General features: G+C 35.9%; 1 protein-coding gene across 3 annotated transcripts in view; it reads right to left on the bottom strand.

The window, feature by feature from the left end:
• Positions 1 to 23125, bottom strand: part of CSMD1 (CUB and Sushi multiple domains 1) — an 883639-nt gene that overhangs the window by 48069 nt on the left and 812445 nt on the right. For 2 of the 3 annotated variants that reach the window (XM_015859302.3, XM_085543902.1), the window contains exons 45-50: positions 22611 to 22691; positions 22306 to 22419; positions 18750 to 18938; positions 14367 to 14513; positions 5977 to 6165; positions 2094 to 2279 (exon numbers count right to left, since the gene is read on the bottom strand). In XM_015859302.3, coding sequence (XP_015714788.2) covers positions 2094 to 2279; positions 5977 to 6165; positions 14367 to 14513; positions 18750 to 18938; positions 22306 to 22419; positions 22611 to 22691 — 906 coding nt within the window. Of the gene's footprint in view, positions 1 to 2093; positions 2280 to 5976; positions 6166 to 8541; positions 8681 to 14366; positions 14514 to 18749; positions 18939 to 22305; positions 22420 to 22610; positions 22692 to 23125 lie in introns of those variants that run through there. The other variant, XM_085543903.1, reaches the window with a different exon arrangement.

Genomic DNA, 23125 nt, shown 5'->3' with positions numbered 1-23125 from the left:
CCACTAATTTTTTTAACAGAAAATATGTCTTGCCATACTGGCAGAAGTCTTTCAATGAAAAACTGAGTGTACAATGTGCAGTTCTGAAATACAAGTTCTAGGAAAAAATAATATTATACAGCAAACACTGCAAATGAGCAAAAATACGTAGTTCAGTTTCATTTAGAGAGATGAGGTGGACAATGATGGACGTGCTCTAACTTTATTTATTTAAACATTTCAGAGACAAAAAAGGCTCCAGAGATGTAAAGAAAAAGCAAATATTATTATGTAATTCTTGCAAAGACTCCATTTATTCAAATGAGTGTTTGGCCAGATTTAAAGTATTGTTTGAGAAAGGTTTTCAAATGGCTATTCAGAGACTCAAGCTTTACATTATAAGAGAAACATTGTAAAACAAAACTGTACTGATTTCAGCCTTCATTTTAATAGACCTGAGGATATAATGAATTCATTCATTACCACTTACTTTTTTTGTGCTGTGTTTGTTGCTCATCAGTCTCAGATGATTCTATCTCTGGAGACTAAACAAATATATCCTTACAGTACTGCAACTTTAAAGAAAGGTTGTTATGAAGATTATCTAAGGTTTTTAGAACTTGCAGGTAAGTAATCTGGAGTAACAAATGTGTCCTGGAAGAGCAATCCATGTTGAAAACACTGACTGTATAATTGCCATGTGTATCATTAGTCTTTTATACTTCAGCATTTGTCACTTTACTAAGTAATGGGAATATTTTAAAAACTGAATAAACTTTTAGAAAGGGTAAAAAAAATTTAAAAGTATTAAACTCACTTAGGACTTACAAATATTAAATTAAACTTCATAATGTAGAAAGCAAAGCAAAACATTAGTAATTTGCTCAGTTTATACAACAGTCACTGTCTGGTAAGGTTCAATAGTTGCAAAAACACTGGCTGTTGTTTTCATTTTTATTTAAATCCAAGTTAATTTGTTTTTCCCTCCAGAAATAAATAAATAAATAAATAAATAAATGAAGTTGATATTTGAGCTCATTAATTATAGAAGTTATGTGCTTTATAACCTGTCAATTTTTATTTTATTTTTTTCTAAGAGAATAAAGTGTAGATCAATGTATGAGACTACTGCTTTCCCTCTGCAGATGGTTCTGAATACAGAGCATGTTTGTGTGATCACAGATGACTTCAAATAATCCTTATGCACTCAGTGGAACTGCTTATTTAGGCATTGTCCTTCAAGAAGGATGTAGATCAACTGGAGGTTGTCCAGAGAACAGTAATAAGAATCACCAGGCCAAACACCGTGAAGTAACAACAAGAATGAATTACAGCAAGACTGTTAACTCTATAGAAGACTTGTATGAGTGTATTCAGTATTGATAGCAGTGTTGGAATGAGTGGAGATGGGATGGCTTCTGTGGAAAGAGGCCAAGGGTTGCCCTTGCCAGATATGCTGATTTCCAGCTGGTTCTGCAAAGGATCCACCACAGGACATAGCTGAACCCATCAGCAAATCTGGTGGCACCTCTGGGAAATGATTTTTAGGAGAAGGAAAGGGGATTTTTTTTTTTAATTTTTTTTTAATTATTTTTTATTTTTATTTTTTTTTAAAGAGTGAGAAGCAGCAGTGTCTAAACCAACGTGAGAAAAAAATAAATAAAAATAAAAATGGAAGAAGTGCTCCAGGAACTGAAGTAGAGAATCTCATGAAGAAGACCATGGCAGAATGAAGGTAGCATTCACTGTTTTGAATCAGTACAAAGACAGATGGAGGTAACCCAATGCCCATGAGATGCCATGTCTCATAGCAAAGGAACCTCCATTATACTTCCCAGTTCTGACAGAAAATTAAGATAAAGACTGAATAACTCTTACCCTGGCTAGTTGTGTACACTATCAGTGTTTCAAAAATAGCTTCTACAATTGATGTTTGTAACTTTACACAGTGAAAACAGAGATAAGAACATTAGCCACAGTGAGATTTTAAGACATGATATGTTACTAAGTGACCGGTCCAGCAGATAGGTACACAGAAAACCTAAACTTCATCGCAGAAGCTATTCCTGTATCAGTTTAAGGGAAATATGCTTGAGAAACACATGCCTACTTACATTTGCAGACAGGTGGCCTCCCTTTGTTGCTCCATAATCCATCTTCTTGACACACTGCTGTTGCTTGTTGACTAGATTCTAGCTTGAAGCCTTCATTACATTCATATATCAATCTACTGCCCAAAGTGAATTCATTACCTATAACTGAACCATTCCCAGGAGAATCAGGAATACCACAAGATACAGCTAGAAAGAAAGGAAGTAAAAGAAAAGATAAAGGCATTTTCTCATGCTGTGTTATTTTATGTTTGCTTAATATTAGCACAACACTGAAATAAGAAATAGAGATTAGTGATTTTCACATAACTCATTCATAGTAGTACTACAAGTTTCTCGTTTCATGACATTCCAATGAATGCAAGAGTATCTGAAACACTGATAAGTATTTTGGAGTGTATCTCACATATATGGTAATTTTATCAAATATTATTTTAGTTAATCCTGTTACTGTATTGGCTGTTTAAACACAGGCAGAAATTTCAACATGGTATACAGGAAGTAGTTGTTTTGATATTCCAAATTATTTTAACCTTTGTTGCTCCTTCAGGTTTTTTCTCCAGATAATTAGTTATTCTTTTAACATTTTAACATTCACTTTGTTTTCCACTCACTAAAGTTTGAGTTGCATCTAGGTGCTGCATTTGTTGTTGTTAGTTTTTTTTTTGCTTATTCATGCTTATTTTTCTTAGATATATTTTTACCACAGTGCAATATGCTTCATTTAACAGTATCTCACAATATACAATCCTAGCGAAGAATATAATTACAAAAATATCAATTTCAGTCACTTTTAGGAAAGGTACCCAAGGCAGGACTTCCTTTTGTGAAACATCTCTGCTCCCTTGATTCTCATAATGAAAAGAAGAAAGGCAACCCTTTGTTACCCCTATTTTTTTTAAAGCTATGTGACTTGTGGCACTGGTAAGGGATAATTCATGGCATCATTTGCTCTGAAAGGGTATTTTCTGTGAAACAGCAACTTGTAGTTAAGAAGATATCACATTGTTGGAATGAATCTACTTAAAGGTATCATAAAAACCAGTGTTTGTGTGTACAGGATCATTACCTTGACTGTGGCACACAGTCTTAGTAAATACACTGAATAAAACACAGCTTTAAAGGCTTCTTCCTAAATATTTATCAATAAAAGGAGTAGTTTTGCAAATTAATGTCTGTTACATATACACTGTAAGGAGCAATTCAACATTTTAGCAGTTAAAATGCCCTATGGATAATTTTCACCCTTCCTCTTGTTACTGTTTTGTTGTTTGTTTGTTCTTAATAAAATCTATATTCCAAAAGAAGAAATGACAGACTTTGTCTGAAATCTGTTTGAGATGAAAATAAACATAAAAAAAAAAAAAAAGAATTGGTTTTCCTTACTGTCTACCCAGTTCAGTGTAAATGACTAATTTCACAACACATTGTAATGGTACCATAAAAAAAAGTCTAAAATTTGTTTTCAATATTTAAAAGTTGTCACATTTGATGCATTTAAATTAAACACAACAGAATGCTTTGCATATAATTATAATGAGGAGAGGTAAGCATTATAAAATGATGAATGGTTAGTTCATTTCTCTTGTTTGCCTCCATCTGGAATCTGTCAAATTGCTAATAGAAATAGAACAGAAGGAACGGAGCAAAATAAACTGCTTCCTTTGTAACACTGTTATCTTGGCACTTTTTGCATTCTAAACAGGACTGCTTCTCTGAAAACTGAGTATTTCAAGTGATAAGAGCTGACCCCCTGCCACCAGAAATAGTAGCAAAGGGACAGCAAATGTGTGGAACTGTGGTAAGTAAGGGGTGCTGGAGACACCCACTTTCTGCTTTTAATTTTGTTAGAGAAAATGGAAAAGCAGAGGAGTAAAAGCAAGCCCTGCTGTGCCCAGGACCAAGTAATTCTATTAGTAGCTTTTTCCCCAGATCTGATGACAACAGTAGTGACCATGGCTCTTCATGGTTCTGATGCATTTAAATTAAGTGTCTGTTTTAATTCTCCATCTACTCCCCTAATGACTAACTTGATTGCTTACCTGCAACTAGAACACTGAGCCTTAGTCATGTAAATAGAATTTTACACTTAAAAAATGTTTATTTGCATGCTGAACTGACAGAAAGCTAAACTGTCACTCCTTCTTCCTACCTCACAACCTAATGATAACCACATCAACCTAATTACATTGTACATCAAGCAGAACAACTCTCAAAATTGACTAGATTAATTACAACAGAGCTTAGGTAGACAGCGATTGACTTTTTTATTTTTCCATTTTTCTAGATACTTGAGATATTCTTAGGTTTCCAAGACAAGTTCAGTGGATAACATAGGAGCTTGTGCCTTTTTGGACTGGTAGCGGGAGAAAAGGCAAAATAACTCTGGACACATCAAATGACACTAGACTTCTGTGTCTAAATGAACTGACCAAAATTTTGGCTCACATACAGATGCTTACATTTAGTCTTAATCTTGAACAGAATTGCAACCTCTACTTTCCACACCTTCTGGCCAAGCTGTAGGGCTAGTCAGTGTTCTAGGTTTTTTAAGTGCAGGAGCTTCCAGCTCCTATACCCAGCATCAGTTTCTTAATCTAAATTACCTTTTCAGTAAACCCAAACGCAGCACGTGCTCTTGAACTAACCTCACATATCCCCCACACAGATTCTTCCATAATGTGGTGACCCTTCAGACAGGTAAAATAATGCCATATGCTATTAAATTGTATGGGATTCCAGATTTCCTGGAATCTGGAAACATGGACATACAGATACTGCTCATAGCACATTGGAAGTCTGAGCTGCTTTCTGGCGTGGTATGAGTGAAGCCCCATGGCTCACTCAGGCATGAAAATGTTCATCCTGAAGAAATAAGTATGAAGAAATAAGCTGCAACAAATCACTATGCATTAAAAATGTCAACTGTACTCCTTCAAGTTCTTTAGTTTTAGCCAAGTAGAACACTCCAAACAGAATAACAAACAGCATATCAAGTGTCAAGTGGAAAATACAGCTGATGTTGCTTGTAGAAACAGCAGAGTCATTCTTGCTAGGAAGCTTGCTAGAAACAAAAACATCTGCCTTGAAGGAGACATGAAGCACTTCTGTTAACATCCTACAAACTGAAAACAGGTTTTAATTAAAGAAGTTCTGACAAGCTGTAAGTATGGATGTTACAGCCATCTGTTTATATAAACAAAGTGATCTATAGGCATGCAGAATTGAAAACATTTTTGAACAGGCAGTATATGTATCATATGACTACAATTATAGCCTTTCTCTTGTCCCCCACATTCTTGACCTTGTTTGATCTACAACTCTTTAGACTCTAATAGCTGTTTACCATTCACTGAATAATTTGTGAAATAGTATTTGTTACAAAACAGAACTGTGCTTATCTGCTTCATGTTATTTTATGTTACTCCTCATCTGTAATTTTTGACAAACATTAATGAATTTTAAGAGATAAAGTAGGCACAGTCTACATCCAGAACACAATTAAAATAAAATAACAAACAAACCAACAAAAAGTCCCAACCAAAATCATCAGTTACAAATTTAAAGCACTACTGAAAACTACTGGATTTGTATGGAATCACAGAATCAAAGAATCATCTATCAAAATGTTCTGTTACGCAATAATATGATGAGTATTAAAAATGAACTTTTCATTTGGGCTGGTTCTGATTGCACCCATCTATTTGTTACTACTTCAGGTCTGCTCACCTTAAGAATGCAATTAGATATGCACCTGGATAAACACCTGATGTCAATGTGTCAATGTTTGACACACAGTAGTACTTATAATGCTGGATCACTATTCTGTGAAATATTACTTGCAATTAAATTATAGAAGCATGCTCGACAAGGAAACATATCTTACCTCGGCAGATTGGTACAGGAGAATCCCACTGATACATGCCATTTTGGTGACGTCTACACGTTGCATTGTTCTGACCAATCATTCTGTATCCTGGCTTGCAGTAATAATGAACTTTACTTCCAGCAGGGCCGCCTGTTTTATTTACAATTCCACCATTCCTCAAGGTAGGGTTTAGGCTGCAATAGGGAGCTAAATGCAAATAAATAAATAAATAAATAAATAAAATAAAATAAAACATATAAAATATATTTGCAAATTTCACATTACTGAAGACAGATATAAATAAACAGTAATATAAATAAATAATAACAATAAAATTAGCACAAAATGCTTTACATTAATTTTGGAATTCTAATAGTACAGTCAGATTTCAGATGAAGTATTCTGAAGTTCAGACACTCACTTTATACCTGCAAAACTCTTTATGCTTTTGTAAAAGGGAAGCTACAACCAGGAAATATATAGTTTATTCAGGAAGTCATTCAAACTTAGTAAATAAACTAGTTTGAATATGATACATTTATAAATATAAATTTATTCATTGAGCAAATAAACATAAAAGTACTTTTGAACTATTTTATTTAAAGAACAACAGCACAGCCATTTAAGTCAAAAATAAACAGTTTTCTTAATATGTTTAAAAAATTAATTATCAAAGTACAACAGAAGAAATAAACAGATGTATTTTTCTCAACTTAAAACTTATGTAAATTTGGTATACAAGTTGCCCCACAGTTATTACACAACAACTGAAAATAATAATAATTCCAAAATAATCTCATTTAGGTGAGTGTAGCTTTTGAAATACTGAATTTGCAGACATGAGACAGCAGTGTATACTTGCAACCCAGAAGGCCAACCATATCCTGGGCTGCAGTAAAAATGGGGCGGCCAGCAAGGAAATAGAGGTGAATGCCCCCCCTCTACTCAGCTCTTGTGAGGCCCCATCTGCAGTACTGTGTCCAGGCCTGGGGATCCCAGTACATGAAAGATGCAGAGCTTTTGGGGCGGGTCCAGAGGAGGGCCATTAAGATGACCAGAGGGCTGAAGCACCTCTCCTATGAGGAAAGGTTAAGGGAACTGGAATTGTTTAGCTTGGGGAAGAGAAGGCTCCAGGGAGACCTCATTGTGGCCTTCCAGTACTTGAAAGAGTGTATAAACAGGATGGGGAATGGCTGATTACATGGGTGGATAGTAATAGGACAAGGGGAAGTTGTTTAAACTGAGACAGAGGAGGTTTAGGTTAGATATTAGGAGGAAGCTTTTTTACACAGAGGGTGGTGATGCACTGGAACAGGTTGCCCAAGGAGGTTGTGGATGCCCCATCCCTGGAGGCATTCAAGGCCAGGCTGGATATGGCTCTCGGCAGCGTGATCTGGTAGTTGGTGACCCTGCACATAGCAGTGGGGGTTGAAACCAGATGATCATTACAGTCCTTTTCAACCCAGACGATTCTATGACTTCTCAAGCGCTAATTAATCTTAAATATTCCAGAAAAGCATAAAAATAGCTGCTGAGGCCTAATCATAATTTTCTACTTATACAATGGGAAACTATGCTAAAAATAACCTCTCAATGCTGCAGTTCTAAACAGAAAATATTTGCTGTATGTTCAACAACCTTAATGTTATATATTGAAACACAATCTACAATAATTTTATTTGCAGTAGTATATTCGTAATATTTTCAAAATTTAAAACTATGATACCAGGTACATAAACTCAATTCCAATTTCTGAGCATTCTGTAATATAAATCATATATATTTGGGTAATTTAAGTTTAAAGAAGTTACTTAATGTAACACATCTCCCACTCTTATAAAGTCTTTGCCAATGACATTTCAAGTATTGCCTGTGGGTGGCTAGTACATCAGTAAGAAATGATAATGCTTAAAGCAGTGCCTGTAGACCTCATCCATACAAAAAGTCCTACCAAAACTAATAGTATTCTGTGCTGTAAAGGCAATGAAATAGAAACAGGAAAAAAACATAGAATCATAGAATCACAGGGTTGGAAATGACCTCCAAGATCATCTAGTCCAACCGAGAGGTTGATAGGCAAACAGTAAGCCTAATTATGTCTTAGTATGTCTAAACTACATATACTTTGAAAAAAAGGAAAGCTTTTGAATTTTTTTTAATCAATTTCCTTCTTAATATATAGATAAGGAATTATTTCCTCCAACTGAACTCCCTTTGGAGTCCAGCATAAAGCATATAGAACACCTTCTAAGAATAGAAATTGATGTACTAACTAAAGAACCACAGACAAGGTAATAAATAAAAAGTACCCAAAGATCTGGAGGGCAAACGAATGCTTGAACAATGTCAGATTGAAAACTCCAACCACTGTCAGCTGAGTTAAAATTCTTAAACAGGATTCTCTACAGTGTGTTCATAAAATACTGAAGTCTTGTGTCAGGGGCCACAAGGATAAAATGTTTTTCCTTCCAGACAGTTTTTGAGAGAGGATCTTCTCTGGAACTTCAGGCTTAGGTGATAATATGTGTAGTAATATAACATTGTCCTCATCTAGGAATTACAGTTCATTTTAACTGCATCATAGAGACAATGTAAATTTTCAAGGTAGCAAGTGAAGAACCCTTCTTCTCAATCACCATCTCTCTGGCAGGCATGTCAAGTACTGAACAAAAGTGTAGGAATTACGGCTGTATTTCTCTTTAATTCATTCATTTCACTGCAACTTAAAAAAAAAAAAAAATCACTGACCTCTTCATCATCATCATCATTATTATTATTATTATTATTATTATTATTATTATTATTATTATTATTATTTACACTGCTTATTTTAGGTTCCTTATTTAGGAATCTGTATGAGAGCTTATAAATTAGTGAGGCAAAAAAAAAGTCCAAAGGTTATGCAAGTAGCATTTAAAGCAATTTTGATGGTTCAGCTCATGTAGTTTCCTAGAAAGTGTTCAGTTCAAACTTATAGAATCACAGATTTTCCCCATTTATAGCTAAATAAGCTATTTCAGTTATATCCAGCTTTGCCAGGAAGTCAACTTCCAGCACCGTCAGAGAAAACTATAACTATTAAAAAAAAAAAAAAAAAAAATTTTTTTTTTTGCATTTGCTTTCAGTGATTTTATTATCATATCTCTCTTACAAAGAAAAAAGTAATTTCTTCCCTACAGCTGCATAAAATTTTAACTGATGCTTCCTCTCCTTGTCAGTTCAATGTAGAAAAGTATTATATAGATTAAGGTTATGCTAATAACTTAGCAATATGTCGAAGCCCTAAAAATAATACACCTCTGCTGTAATAGTACAGCTCTACTCTACAACTATTTAGCAAAAAGTCTGGAACCACAATACAGAACACATACAAGTAACTTTAGACAAATAGTTTACATATGCAAAGCTGTACACTATAGTATATATTAAATATTCTTCTGAAAATTCCTGCACTTTAAAGAAGCATTTGTGACAAAAGTGCAATTTGCAAAATTTTGTGCACACGCATAGCTGGAAAAAAAAAAAAAAAAAAAAAGGAGAGGGCTTTCAGAGAGCAGTAATTCATTTCAATAGGTTCTTCATTATAAGAAAGCTTTCTGGCTCAGACACAGCTGCCATGGTACCAACAGCCTTTTTATGATCTAGTATTTTTCCTTCCCTCATTAAGATTCAAATCCAATTGTTTATGCTGCCACTCACTGTTACTCTTCTTTCATGCTGATTATTTTCATTGAATCTCATTTGAAATATACAGAAGTTTAGAGGAGGAAAAAAAAAAAAAAAAAAAAAAGGCTGCTACTGTTTCTTCCTAAAGCATTGCCATAAGGACTGCATATTTCCCGATGTCCTTCATTTCCCAAATGTTATTATTAGCTGAGGCTAATGCCATAATAATTGATGAACTAAATGTAGAGAAACATATTTTTGTTACACATAAAGTTGTAAAATACTTTCTCATTCCTTAAAAGTCAATCACCTACAGAATTTGATATTTACAAAATAAATTCATGACATGATCTCTATTCTTGTAACACTCATATTACTTTCTTGCTGTAAATTCATAATAGAAGGCCCACTACCTTCCCTTTGTTAAGCTATGCAGGGAGGAAGTTAGGAAGGCAAAAGCCCAACTTGAATTTAGATTGGTCACTACAGTTAAAGAGAATAAGAAATCCTACCACTGGAGAACCAAGGAAAGTGTCCACACCTTACTTGATGCAGTGAGGAATGTAACCACTGAGGATAAGGAGAAGGCTGAGATCCTCAGTGCCTTCTTTACATCCACCTTTAATGGACAGACCAATTATCCTCAGGACATTTTATGAGATGGAATGCAAAATATACCCCCAGAGATTCAGGTGGAGACAATTAGAGAACTCCTCCTCCACATGGACTGTCACAAGTCAATGGAACCTGACATTCTCCACCCTTGGATGCTGAGGGAACTGGCAGAAGTGACTGCTGAGCCACTCTCTGCCATCTACCAGCGCTCCTGGTTATCTGGAGAGGTCCTGGAGGATTGGAGACTTGCTGATGTGATTCCCATCTACAGGAAGGGCCATAAGGAGGATACAGGGAACTACAGGCCTGTCAGCCTGACCTTGGTACTGGGGAAATTTATGGAACAAATCATCACATAGCATTTGAGTGGCACCCAGGGGATCAGGCCCAGCCAACACAGGTTCATGAAAGGTAGGTCATGCTTGACCGAACTTATTTCCTTCTACAACTGGGTGACCAGACTGGTGGATGAGGGAAAGTGTGTTGATGCAGTCTACTAAGATTTCAGCAAAGCCTTAGACACGGTCTCTCACAGTATTCTCCTGGGGAAACTGGCTGCCTGTGGCCTGGACAGATATACCCTCTTTTGGGTAAGGAACTGGCTAGTGGGCCATGCCCAGAGGTTAATGGTTAATGGAGTTAAGTCTGGCTGGCAAACCATTACAAGTGCTGTCCCCCAGGGGTTGGTACTGGGGCCCATCTTCATTGATGACCTAGATGAGGGGACTTAGTACCCCACCCACTAAGTTTGCAGATGACACAAAGTTGGGGGGTGTTGTCCATCTGCCTGAGGATAGGGAGGCCCTACAGAAGGATCTTGATCACTGGGCTGAGGAGAATGGGATGAGGGTCATCAAGGCCAAGTGCTGGGTCCTGCACTTTGGCCACAATAACCCCATGCAATGCTATAGGCTTGGGGCTGAGTGGCTGGATGACTGTGAAGAGGAAAGGGACCTGGGGGTGTTGGTGGATGATCAGCTGGACATGAGCCGACAGGGTGCCCTGGTTGCCAAGAAGGCCGCAGCATCCTGGCCTGTATAAGAAATAGTGTGGCCAGCAGGAGCAGAGAGGTGATCATTCCCCTGTACTCAGCTCTGGTGAGGCCACATCTTGAGTATTGTGTTCAGTTTTGGGCTCCTCACTACAAGAAAGACATCAAGGCCCTGGAACATGTCCAGAGAAGGACAATGAAACTGGTGAGGTATCTGGAACACAAGACTTATGAGGAGCGGTCAGATATCTGGGACTGTTTAGCCTGAAGAAGAGGAGGCTTAGGGTAGACTTCATTGCACTCTACAACTTCCTGAAGGGAGGCTGTGATGAGGAGGAGCTTGGCCTCTTCTCCCACGCAACAAACAGAACCCGAGGAAATGGCTGCAAATTGTACCAGAGGAGGTTTAGATTAGACATAAGAAGGAACTTTTTCTCTCAGATAGTGGTCAGGCACTGGAATGGCTGCCCAGGGAGGTGGCGGAGTTGCTGTCCCTGGCAGTGTTCAAGAGGCATCTGGATGAGGAGCTACAAGATATGGTTTAGTGGTTTTCTGTAGGTATGGTAACAGGAGGATGGTTGGACTTGATGGTAGTAGGTCCATTCCAACTATGTGATTTTATGATTCTATGGATTTTATGATTCACTGGCACATATCTAATGGCTATTATGTGACAAATTCTCTTTGTTTCTTCTTCCACATCCTGATTTCATCTATTAGGTCCTGGATTTACCCTTTTCAATGAAAAGCTAACAGAATCACCTTAGAATCATTACAGTTGAAGAAGACCTCCAAGATCATCCAGTCCAACAATGCCTACCAATACCTACCACTAATATTTCCTCAATAAACCATGTTCCTTAGTACAACTTTTAACATTCCTTGAACACCTTCACCACAACCCTGAGCAGCTCATTCTAGCACCTAACCACTTCTTTAGAGAAGAAATTTCTCCTAACATCCAACCTGATGGGGAGCCTAGTGCAAACTGAGGCCATTCTCTCTAGTCCTATCACTAGTTGCAAGGGAGAAGAGTATGACCCCCACCGCATCACAACTTCTTTTTGGGTAGCTGTAGAGAATGATAAATTCTCCCCTGAGTCTCCTCTTGTCCCAGCTCACTCAGTCACACCCCACAAGACTTCTGCTCCAGTCCCCTCTCCAGCTTTATTGCCCTTCTCTGGACACACTCCAGGGTCTCAATGTCTTTTTTGTAGTGAGGGGCCCAGAACTGAACACAGTACTCAAAGTGTGGCCTCACCAGCGCTGAGTACAGAAGATTGATCATCTTCTTGCTCCTGCTGGGAACACTATTTCTGATACAAGCCAAGATGCCATTGGCCTTCTTGGACACTTGGGCAACCTGCTAGCTTATGTTCAACCAAGCATCAACCAATGTGCTTGAAAACAACTTCCTTTCCTGCAGTCCCTTAGTTTTAGTTTGTTTTTCATAATTCTCCAGATGCTTCTTGCAAGATGAAGATAAAGCTTTCCATAACTAGTTCTATTTTTCTGACCATTTACTGACTGTTCATTGACCTTAAGTTCACAGAATCACAGATTTGCAGAGTTGGAAGGGACCTCAAGAGTTCATTGACTCCAACTCCCCTGCTAAAGCAGGTTCCCTATGATAGACTACAGAAGTTTCCAGAATAATGATCTCTTCTTTCAGCAACATGAGGAATTTTCCAGAGATGAGGTTGAAAGTGTATGGATGATACAGGAGAGAATTATGTGTGAATCATCTCCTTATATAGTGTGCCATTTAATATTTATTTAGCATGTCTGAATGGGATATATTTGGTACTTGGAAAAATATTCTTATAAAATATTCACAGAATTCTTCTCTCTACTTTATTTATATTGACAATTTTTAGCCACCAAATTAACACTTACCAACTCACACATTGTTAATCAAGTCTGAACACAGAAAAAAGCAAATGTTAACAACAGAGAGAGGGTAATTATCACTCTCTATCTACATCATGTTAAGTGATGACTAAACCAAGCCTCCTAGGAGCAGTATTTTGAATGGGTATGTGTGACAACATGTTAAAAAAAGATGCAAGCAGATTAAGAACCAACATCTCCACATGTATATTATAACCACAGAATCACAGAGGCTGGAAGGTACTTCTGGAGACCATCTAGTCCAGCTATTGCTAAAGCAGGTTCCTAGAAGTAGATTGCACAGGAAAATTTGAAGGTGCGTTTTGATAATCTCCAGAGAAAGAGATTCCAAAACCTCACTAAACAGCCTGTTCCAATGTTCTGTCACCACACAGTAAAGAAGTTTTTCCTCATGCTCAGACAGAACTTACTGTGTTCCAATTTGAGCACATTGCCCCTTGTCATTTCACTGGACACCACCATAAAGTGTCTGGAATCATCCGCTTGACACCTACTTTTTAGTTACTTATGAGCACCGATAAGATTCCCTCTGTCTTCTCCTCTCCAGATCCAACAGTCACAGGTCTCTCAGCCTTTTCTCAAAAGGGAGACAGATGCTTAAGGCATGTAATTATCTTTGTCTCTCTTCATTGGACTCCTTCTAGGACATCCCTGTCTTTCAACTGAGGAGCCCAGAACTAGACACCATATTCCAAACGTTGCCTCACCAGGGGAGAGTAGAGGAGGGGAGGGATAACCTTCCTTGACCTCAGCCTGCTGGCCACGTTTTTTAATGCACCAAAGGATCACACTGGCCTTCTTGGTCACAGCCGCACACTGCTGCCTCACGGTCAAACTTTTGTCCACCAAGAATGCCAGGTCCTTCTCCACAGAGTTCTCCTCCATCAGGTCAGCCCCCAGCCTGAAATGATGTATGTGGTTCCTTCTCCTCAGGTTCATCATGCTATACTTCCCTTTGTTGAATCTCGTGAAGTTCCTTTCTGCCCAGCTATGTAGGCTAAGGGCTGCCATTGTACATCTGTGGCTCTTACACTCCTTGCACCATACACATCTCACCAGCCACTCTCTCATGAGGGCTGGAGGCTCCTGGCAGCTCTCTCCTCACTCTGGAGTCTCCTCAGCTTTAGGATCACATGGCACACCATGATCCCTTGCACTGCTGCAGAACATGCTTGCATTGGAGTTGATCACAAAATATAATTTAATGTAAATCATTAACAGTTACCTGAGTAACGGATCTTGAATCCTTTCTTGCTGGTTGCATGATCAGTTGACCAGCGAAGGTATAGCTGATTCATTTTGCTTGTAAAGTTCAGTTGTCCAGTATGATTTCCACTTAAAGCAACCAATAAAGGGCTTTGTCCAGAAGAACCTTCAGAGGTCAAAAATATGGAAGTTTTAAAGCAATACCAATGTAACTGGTGAGTGTGAATATACAAGGAAAGAACAGGAAACCTCATGGCACATTTTGTCAGTAAAATAATTAACAGATCTCTATTTATCTTTCCAGTTTTAGGTTTTCACTGGAGAGCACTATAGGAAATCCTAATACAAACAAATTGACATATAAAGCACTGAGTGTTTCTGCCATAAAGAGTGAAAAATCATTGGAAATGTTTTTGTAATTTACTTCTATTTGCAGAAATTGCTTTGTATGATGTTACAGTTCTACTTATTTTCTCCTTTTCAACTACTGAGTGGTGCTAAATCTGTACATTTCTTGACATTGTGCAGCTAGTACAATTTAGAGCACCACCATATTATACAGCAAAAATATTACTGAAAAAATGTCCTATCACATTTAAAATAATCACATCACTGTGGAATACAGACATTCACAAGTGTTAGTACCTTACAGTACATATATACTAGAGCTCCATACTATTAAAAGATAATTTGTTTACTATAGCATCCATTTAAGTGTAAAAAAGATTTCTTCATGTTGCCATAAAGTAACATACAGGATGCTAAAAAAAATAAAAATTAAAAAAAAAAAAAAAAAAAAAAAAGTGCCCTGGCACCAAACTGCTATCTTCACCACAATAAAACCCTATATGCAGTAAGAATGATTTGGGGGTTGATTACATAACACAACAATACAAAGTATGGAAGCAAAAAATGTGTCAAGCTATTCTCCTTTTGAATGCTTTCTAAAACATGAAATGACACCTTTCTCCATACAAAATTATTTCTCCAGCTGAGCTTCTTTTAGTTTCCTCACTATGTTGTTTACTCTGTATTTTGTCATGTTTTGGAAGTTCAACTAACACAATCTTAGTCACAACAAACTTTTCAAATAAATAGATTGCTTCTTTTCATTTTTGCTGAGCTTTATTAGCTGCAGCCTGATAAGTTCTTCACAGAATCAGAGATTTGTAGTGATTGGAAGGGAACTCTGGAGATGACCTAGTCCATCCACCTGCTGAAGTGGATTCCCTGAAGCAGGTTGCACAAGAAAGCATCCAGGCAGTTTGAGAGTATCTCCAGAGGAGACCCTCCAACATCTCTGGGCAACCTGTTCCAGCACCTTGTTGTTCCCATGTTGGGTGAAAGCACAAAAATAAAACTGATTTATAGGAGGCCTAGAAATTGAATGCAATGTCAGCCTTCTATCCCTCCAATATAAGAAAAAATTTCTGGTTGGGACAATTCAGGTATGAAAGGAAGGATATAAGAGCCACAGAAAACCATAAAGATTTAGACAGCTTACCAGTCCTTTAGAACTGAATTTCGGTTACCATTATGGCAATGATATAGTGCAGGTTCCCTAGTACACCCTCATTTAAATGTTTTGATATTTTGTTTATTATGTGAGGCAGTGTCTGATGATTGCATTGTTGGATAGACAACAAGGACTGCTAAGGTTAATTCCTATTTTTGATGGAGAGAATGATTTAGAACATGACAATTCATTTATTTCTTCTGTGCCTCACCCTCAACAGTAAAATCTGTTTAATACAATTTAATCAGTTCATGAGGTGCTATTACAGCTCTGAAATTCTCAAATAAAGAGTATTACAGCAAATAAAAATCTACCACATATGAATAAGTGAGACTCCTTCCTTGCTAGTGATGGTGAAATTAAATTGTAGCATTACATGCTGAGTAGTCATACGACATTCTTCAGACACTGGAAGATCAGAAGAGTGGAGCTTAACTTTTACTGGAGTTAATTTTCACTTTCTGGACCTTGCCAGAAGGCAGATTTTCAGTTGACATCTGGGAATTAAGCATCAGGTATTCCTGAGTTTGATTTGTTATTATTTTTTCTGAATTTGTCTATAGAAAAATCATATACTCAATTTCTAGGGGGCTGACATGACATATGATGTTCTCCCGCGTGTTAGGTAAAAGTTGACACTACTGTCTAACTGCAGTGATAGAATTACGTTGGTTTATTTGGGGAAAAAAATATCAAAGAATATTTGCTGTATTAAATAATTCCTACTCAATACAAGTAGCCTTAATGCAGTGTTTTCAAGTTAAAAAGTCTTTGGTAATTATCTTCATGGTACATTTATGACTTCTCTGCCTTAGAATATAGAAAGGATTTCCTAGAGTCTTGACTGATAATGGGGAGAGGAAATGGCTAATGGTCATATTGCTCCCAGCTGACCAGACTGGCCTCATTAATGGGATGTGTACTCTGCTAAAGAACTGTAATTCACAATATAGTGAGTCAGGCATACTCACCATTTTCTTTTGCATTCCAAAGTTGCCTTATAAAGTCATCAGAAGTCTGTACCTTAGTGAATGTTATTTCTCTAACATTTTTTCCTGTCAATCTTTATGCCATTTCTATGTAAAGTTTGATTATATATCTTCACGTGAGTTAGAAAAAACAGTTCAGTTACACTAATTTAAACAAAACTATGGTGTTCTGGACCACATACAGTACTAGGATATGATCTATATTTACAGCAAAATCTAGCAATACATAGAAACAGCTAAGCCAGCTTTGGATGAGCTCGTCAGAGTTATATCCATAACTGTAAATGGTATAACCACATCAGCATTGCCTTCTGCCCCAACTAACCCATCATGCTGTGATGTAGAACTAATTAGCCCAGCAAAGCACATTGCTAATGTGGCCAAAGGGACACAAACAAGTATCTCTGCAAGGCACTGCAATGAGCCATATTTAAATATCAACTTGTTGAGAGCGAGCTTAGGGATCTCTACATGGCACTGCATTAAGAGGTTATAAATATGCCATTATCACTCTCATTTAAGTTTGCCGGTAGGTGGTAGAAAAAAATGGTTTCAGTAGAGCTGCACTAGAGATAAGTATATAACAATAAGATTGCATGTCATGAAATGACAATGCTTAAAAATGTAGCAACTATGTTAATTCTTCTCTCAGATGTGTTATTGACAATCTGATTTCATTAAATTTAAATGCAAAAGAAAGAAAAAGAAAATATTCATCAGGATCATTAAGCAGTCTAAGCAGACTTTTCCAAAAGAAAACAAAGTGATTAGATCACTACAAAATTCTCAAGCATGCCATATATTGTCTCAACACTAAATATAAAATAGAGTGGAGAAAAAATATTCTTTTAAGAGACTTTTCAGATGATTTTCTCTGCAAGCCTGACACAGACCAGTACACACATTGTGGCAGAAAAAAAAAAAAAAAAAAAAAAAAAAAAAGAAGAAGAGGAAAAGGACATCCAATGAATCAGAATATTTAAAAGAATGAAAAATATTCTGTGCTTTTCTTTTGAATATTGTTATCAAGAAGTGAAAGTATTTTAATAAGATTTTAGATACTAAAAGCCTTCTATCTAAGCAAAGCAGATACCATATGACCATTTAATATTTTTCATTTTATTGAACTCGCATGGTGATTAATAATTGGTTGTGTAATAGTTATCATATAGTCTTGATTAATGGGGGAAGATATGTTAACGATCTCAAAATGAATAAAAATATATTAAAGAACAATCAGGGACCAGACTTTCTCATCTATCAGTGAGAGAAGAAGTGGTAATAAACTCAGAATTCAAAAGAAACATAAGAATGGGCTGTTAATTAAACATTGCCATCTGAGAGGCTACTGCCATGAATTACATTCTAGAAAATTAGTTTTTGTCATTAACCCTAAAACCAAGGAGCAAATTCCTTAGTACGAGCATTTTTAAACAAGATATAGCAGCAGTTCTGCTATAGCAGGTGGAAGTAGACTGGGTGGACTGGGTGTTTGGACTCAAATTTGAGTATATGGATTCAAATTATTTTATGAAATTGGACTATATGAAATTATACCCCGCAAGTATTTCTGTAGTAGAAATGATCCATTACAAAAGAGCATGTTAACTTCTTTCTGACACCTCCATGCATTTATTTCTCAGCAAACAGAAAAACTGCATGACAATTACTTTTAACAGGAGAGCTGCAGCTGCTCTTCTTCTGAAAATACCAAGTAAAATAAAAAACTTTTTTGACTACATCTATAAAAACTGTCATTAATTCACAGATTTAGATTTAAGGCACTACTCTGTAGATTTTGTTATATATCTCAATATTACAAAACCAATATTTGAAATCAAAGTACTCTCTAAGCTACTGTTCTTTCACAGAAAGATAGAATTCAATTTTTTCTTACCATCAAATACCTCCAGCTCATCAAACTGCTTTTCACTTTGAAACATTTCTACAAATATGGAGATGTTATATCCTGGATCAACCTTTATAGTCCAAGAACAAGTCTGAGAATTGGGATATGTGCCTGGGTAACCTGGACTGAGGATTACTCCTGATGATTCTGTACGGATTTCATTTGCTGGACATTGTGCTAGAAAGGATACAACAAGAAGAACAGTAAGAATAACAACAAAATAAAGTGTTTCTCTTTCATAAAAAGGTTGTATTTTTTTTTCTTTTCAGATATATATATGCTTCACATCCAGTTTTCAATTGAAAACACGTTAAAACATACTATAGATGGAATGAAAAACAAAGTTCCCTTGAGCACTAAAAGAAAACAAGGAACAGCTTTGTAAACCTAGCTTTTATAAAAGAGAATACCAATTACAGTGAATCATCCAAAAGCCTGTCAGAAACCAAGTTGTTTACAGTCAGGAGATCTATAGATGCTGGTGCGATTAGTCACATATAAAAGCTTTACGGCTTTAGGAATCAAATCTGTTACAAAACATGACAATACTTTGGAACTTTTAGGCATATTAGATCATTTGAAAACACGTTTTGTGCAAAGAGTTTATACTGCAAGCTGTCCAAGTCAACCAAGTAAGACCTTTCTGGTTATTATTTTGCCTGTTAGAGGTGTATGAGATGACTGCATATGACTATAGTAAGGAAGTGTATATCACACTAAAATGTCACAAATTTTATATTCTAAATATTGACTTGGATTAAAATATTATTTTTTGGCCATTTTTTTCTTTTAATATTTTGCATCTCATGAAGAACAGCTGCCTTAATGTCTACTTGCATTAAAAAAAACCCACACATCTGCAAAAGCAAGAACATTTGGGAAAAAGATGTAGGACATCTATGGGAAAATATTTACAGGTCATTCAGATCTGGTGCCTGCAAATAAAAACTGGATGTTACACAGGTAGTGTTCAGATAAAACAACAGTCAAGTAACCTTAAAAGATGGAATGTATGATGCTAAGTACTTCTGGACCTTATAGCTGGGTTAATCTAAAAGTTTATTTTCACTGCCATTTATATGGATGCTCTTTCAGTTTCCAAAGACGAGCACTTGAAGTATTTTCTTAATAATTGGTTGTATTAATTTGTGTTTACTTCTATGAAAAATTTGGAATCTGGCACGGAGGATTTTCAAATAAGAAAGATGGAACATTATAGTTTGAAAAATCTTAGATGAGTTTGCTGAAAATGGTCATAAAATGATTGTTGAGATATTCTTCACTGACCCAAGAATATCTGTCATAAGTGTATGACAGAAATGGAACCAGCGAAGGAAATGCAGAGATAAGAAAGTAAAAAAAGAAAAAGACATAGAGGTATTTTCACAATTCCTGAGAAGAATAAATTGCTAGCTTCCTGTTGGGAAAAAAATAAAGAGAAAAAAAAAAATAAAAAATGAGGAAGAAGAAAGAAAGAAAAAAAAAAATAGGTGAGAGGACTAGGGAATTGCAGTGGAAAAGTCATTTTTAAAAAACATGAAGTGTATGTTCTGCCTTTGTCTTTCACTTGCTTTGCTCAATTAATTCTGTCAAATAAAGAACATAAAAGAAAAGAAGATAAAAGGATAAGGAAGGAAAGCTTGTTTGCTAGATTTGAAAATATAACAGTGAAAAATCGTTTCACAAAAAATATTTTTTTGGTGGGATAATATTACAAATCAATAGCGTAAAGTGCATACAAGTCTTAGCCCTGACTAAGCTTCTTGACTTACCTGTCTTATCTTATGTTTGCTACGGAAGGAATTTGACAGTGCCCTAATACCTGAAGTCACATCAAAGGCTCAGCATCTTTCTGGAAAACTAATTTATGCACAATGATAATATTTTCTGTAGGGTGCTTGGGGCTCTGTACTTTAGACAATACTTAGAATGTCATCATGGCATAATCATAATAAGAAAGCCTGTCATCAGACAGTCATCAGACAGTGCTCTGGCTTCTCTTTAAACAGGAGAGGAAAGGGAGCTATAAGAAAAGTATGGCATGATACAATTACAGATGCTCTGAAAGTCATGAATTCAGACTGATGTAGATGTGGTCACTGAGACTGATTTTTCTTGTCTTTTAGGTAAGTCAGAAAACATGTTTTTCACATAATTTCCTGGAATCTGGTTTTCTATCATATAAATGTATTTGTCTACTACAATCTAGTGATATGGCTCAGGAAAATGAAATATATTCTGACATCTTACAAATATGTGAATCTAATCCAAATCACAAACTACAACAGATAAAATGCAGAAATACAAGAAAGCATTCTGAAAACTGTTTGAAAAACAATGTGAATTGCTTAGCAAGTATCAATTTTTCCAAGTCTATTAGGATCAGGTAGCACTCCAATTCCATAACCCACTTCCTCAAAAGAAACATGGTAAAACTGGAGAAAGTATTGAGAAGGATGATAAAAATTATTAATGGTAATATATTCCAGACTGTAGATTCATACCATTAATATGGTGAATAGAGAATAACTCAGTACTCTTTCTTTCCCTGCAAGTACTAAAGAACATGAAGTGAAAATGGAAAGTGGCAGCTTCAAATAAAACGTAAGTGTAAACTTCCTCAAGCACTACATAATTTAAACCCATAAACCTTTATGAATTTAAAACATTTGCATGGGTTTAAAGTGAGATTGAATAAATCCATGGAAGAAATCTCTGCAAGAATCAAATCAGCCTGAGCAGCTTAGCTACAGTTTGTTGGAGGTCTTAATTCATTTTATGCTTGCAATAATCTTTTGACTGCCACTAAATCATTACTGGACAGTGCCATATATGGATCATGACATACATGGATTTCTGGTCTGATCTAGTGTATCTGTTCTTAACAATTGCAGGTTCCCTTTTCTGTTGGTATTTGGTACGAAGTGCAGACTGTCCTTAAATCACTTTTAAATTATCATTTCATTGTTACCGGTTGCATATTTGGATGTTGTTACTTCAAAATATGAAATATGTTCCATTGTTACTAACACATTATATTTAAAAAATAATCACAGTGCACTATGATAATCTTTTATCACATTTTGACTTACTCAGAATAAAACTACCTTACAATTTCAATAATGGCATCACATCAATAAAGTTTTCCCCCCACAAATTTTGTTGCACTTCACTTTTTAAAGCTCTTCAGAGACTGAAGAAAAATCTTTGCTTCGTTGTGAAATACTATTAAGTCATTTAAATGAATTTTAAAATGCAGAGTTTCTATGGTAATGCAGTTAAATGAGACTATTTTTCAATATGCATGTGATAGTGCCTTTGAAAGGCAAAATTCTTTTGATTCTAAAGCATTGGATATCTATCAGAAAATTTTAGAGAGCATTTTGAAATTGATATGTACTTCTAATATACTGAGGAAATAAATGGAAACTTTTATTTTAAAAATTAATGAAAACACAGTGACATAGAGTTTCATATGTAATATTTAGGAAGATAAAATAGAACACATTCCAATCATTTAAAGTCCACAGAAGCAATTATTTACCTTCACAAATTGGAGAAGATCCTTCAAATTGCAATTGTGTATTCAGTTTGCAGGTTAATATATCTTGTCCAACAAGAGTAAAACCAGGCTGGCATTTGTACTTAACAAAATCTCCTGAAAGAGTTATTAACAAAAATAATAATAATAATAAATAAATAAAAAAGTTAAAAATGAAAAAGAAAACTTCAAACTGAAGTATACAAACATCTCAGTTGAAGGGTGAAATATATTAATAGTTTTGTTGAAATTAAGGTGAAAACATGAGAAAGCAGGGAGACACAACACTATTGACACTGTATTATCACCTATTCCAAAGTCGTCATCTTCTGTAAACAAATCTGCATGAGGAACTATTGGTGGAGGCTGGCACTTCTTCAGCTGATAAGCTGCAAATTTAAATGAAAATAAGATTAAGTAATGGTGTGTTATTTTACAGAAACATCACTCATATTTACACCTGCCAAATTACCAAAGCTACACTAGAAATTACAGTCTCTCAGTTAAAATATTTTCCAGTTTAAATGTCATGACATTACACACACAAAGACACATATATATGGAGAGAGAGATAATATATATTTACTTTCAGTATAGACAGTATAGACTCTGCCTACATAGTTATAGATAGATCCACTGTTGGAGTGAATGCAGTTGTGATGCTTATGAGGACATATTTGCAACTATAAGGCTGCTCTTTTACGTGGCTGCCTTTACATGATAAAGCTAATCACAGATTACTTCAATTTCCTGGAAAATCTGTAAATATCAGTTACATTTCTGGCTTGTCATATGAATTCTTCATTTAAGCACACTGGAGAAA

The sequence above is a fragment of the Coturnix japonica genome, chromosome 3 (genome assembly GCF_054131305.1).
Source record: "Coturnix japonica strain WE chromosome 3, WE-NBRP24, whole genome shotgun sequence".
Lineage (NCBI taxonomy): Eukaryota > Metazoa > Chordata > Aves > Galliformes > Phasianidae > Coturnix > Coturnix japonica.
This window is presented reverse-complemented; position numbering and strand designations above follow the sequence as displayed.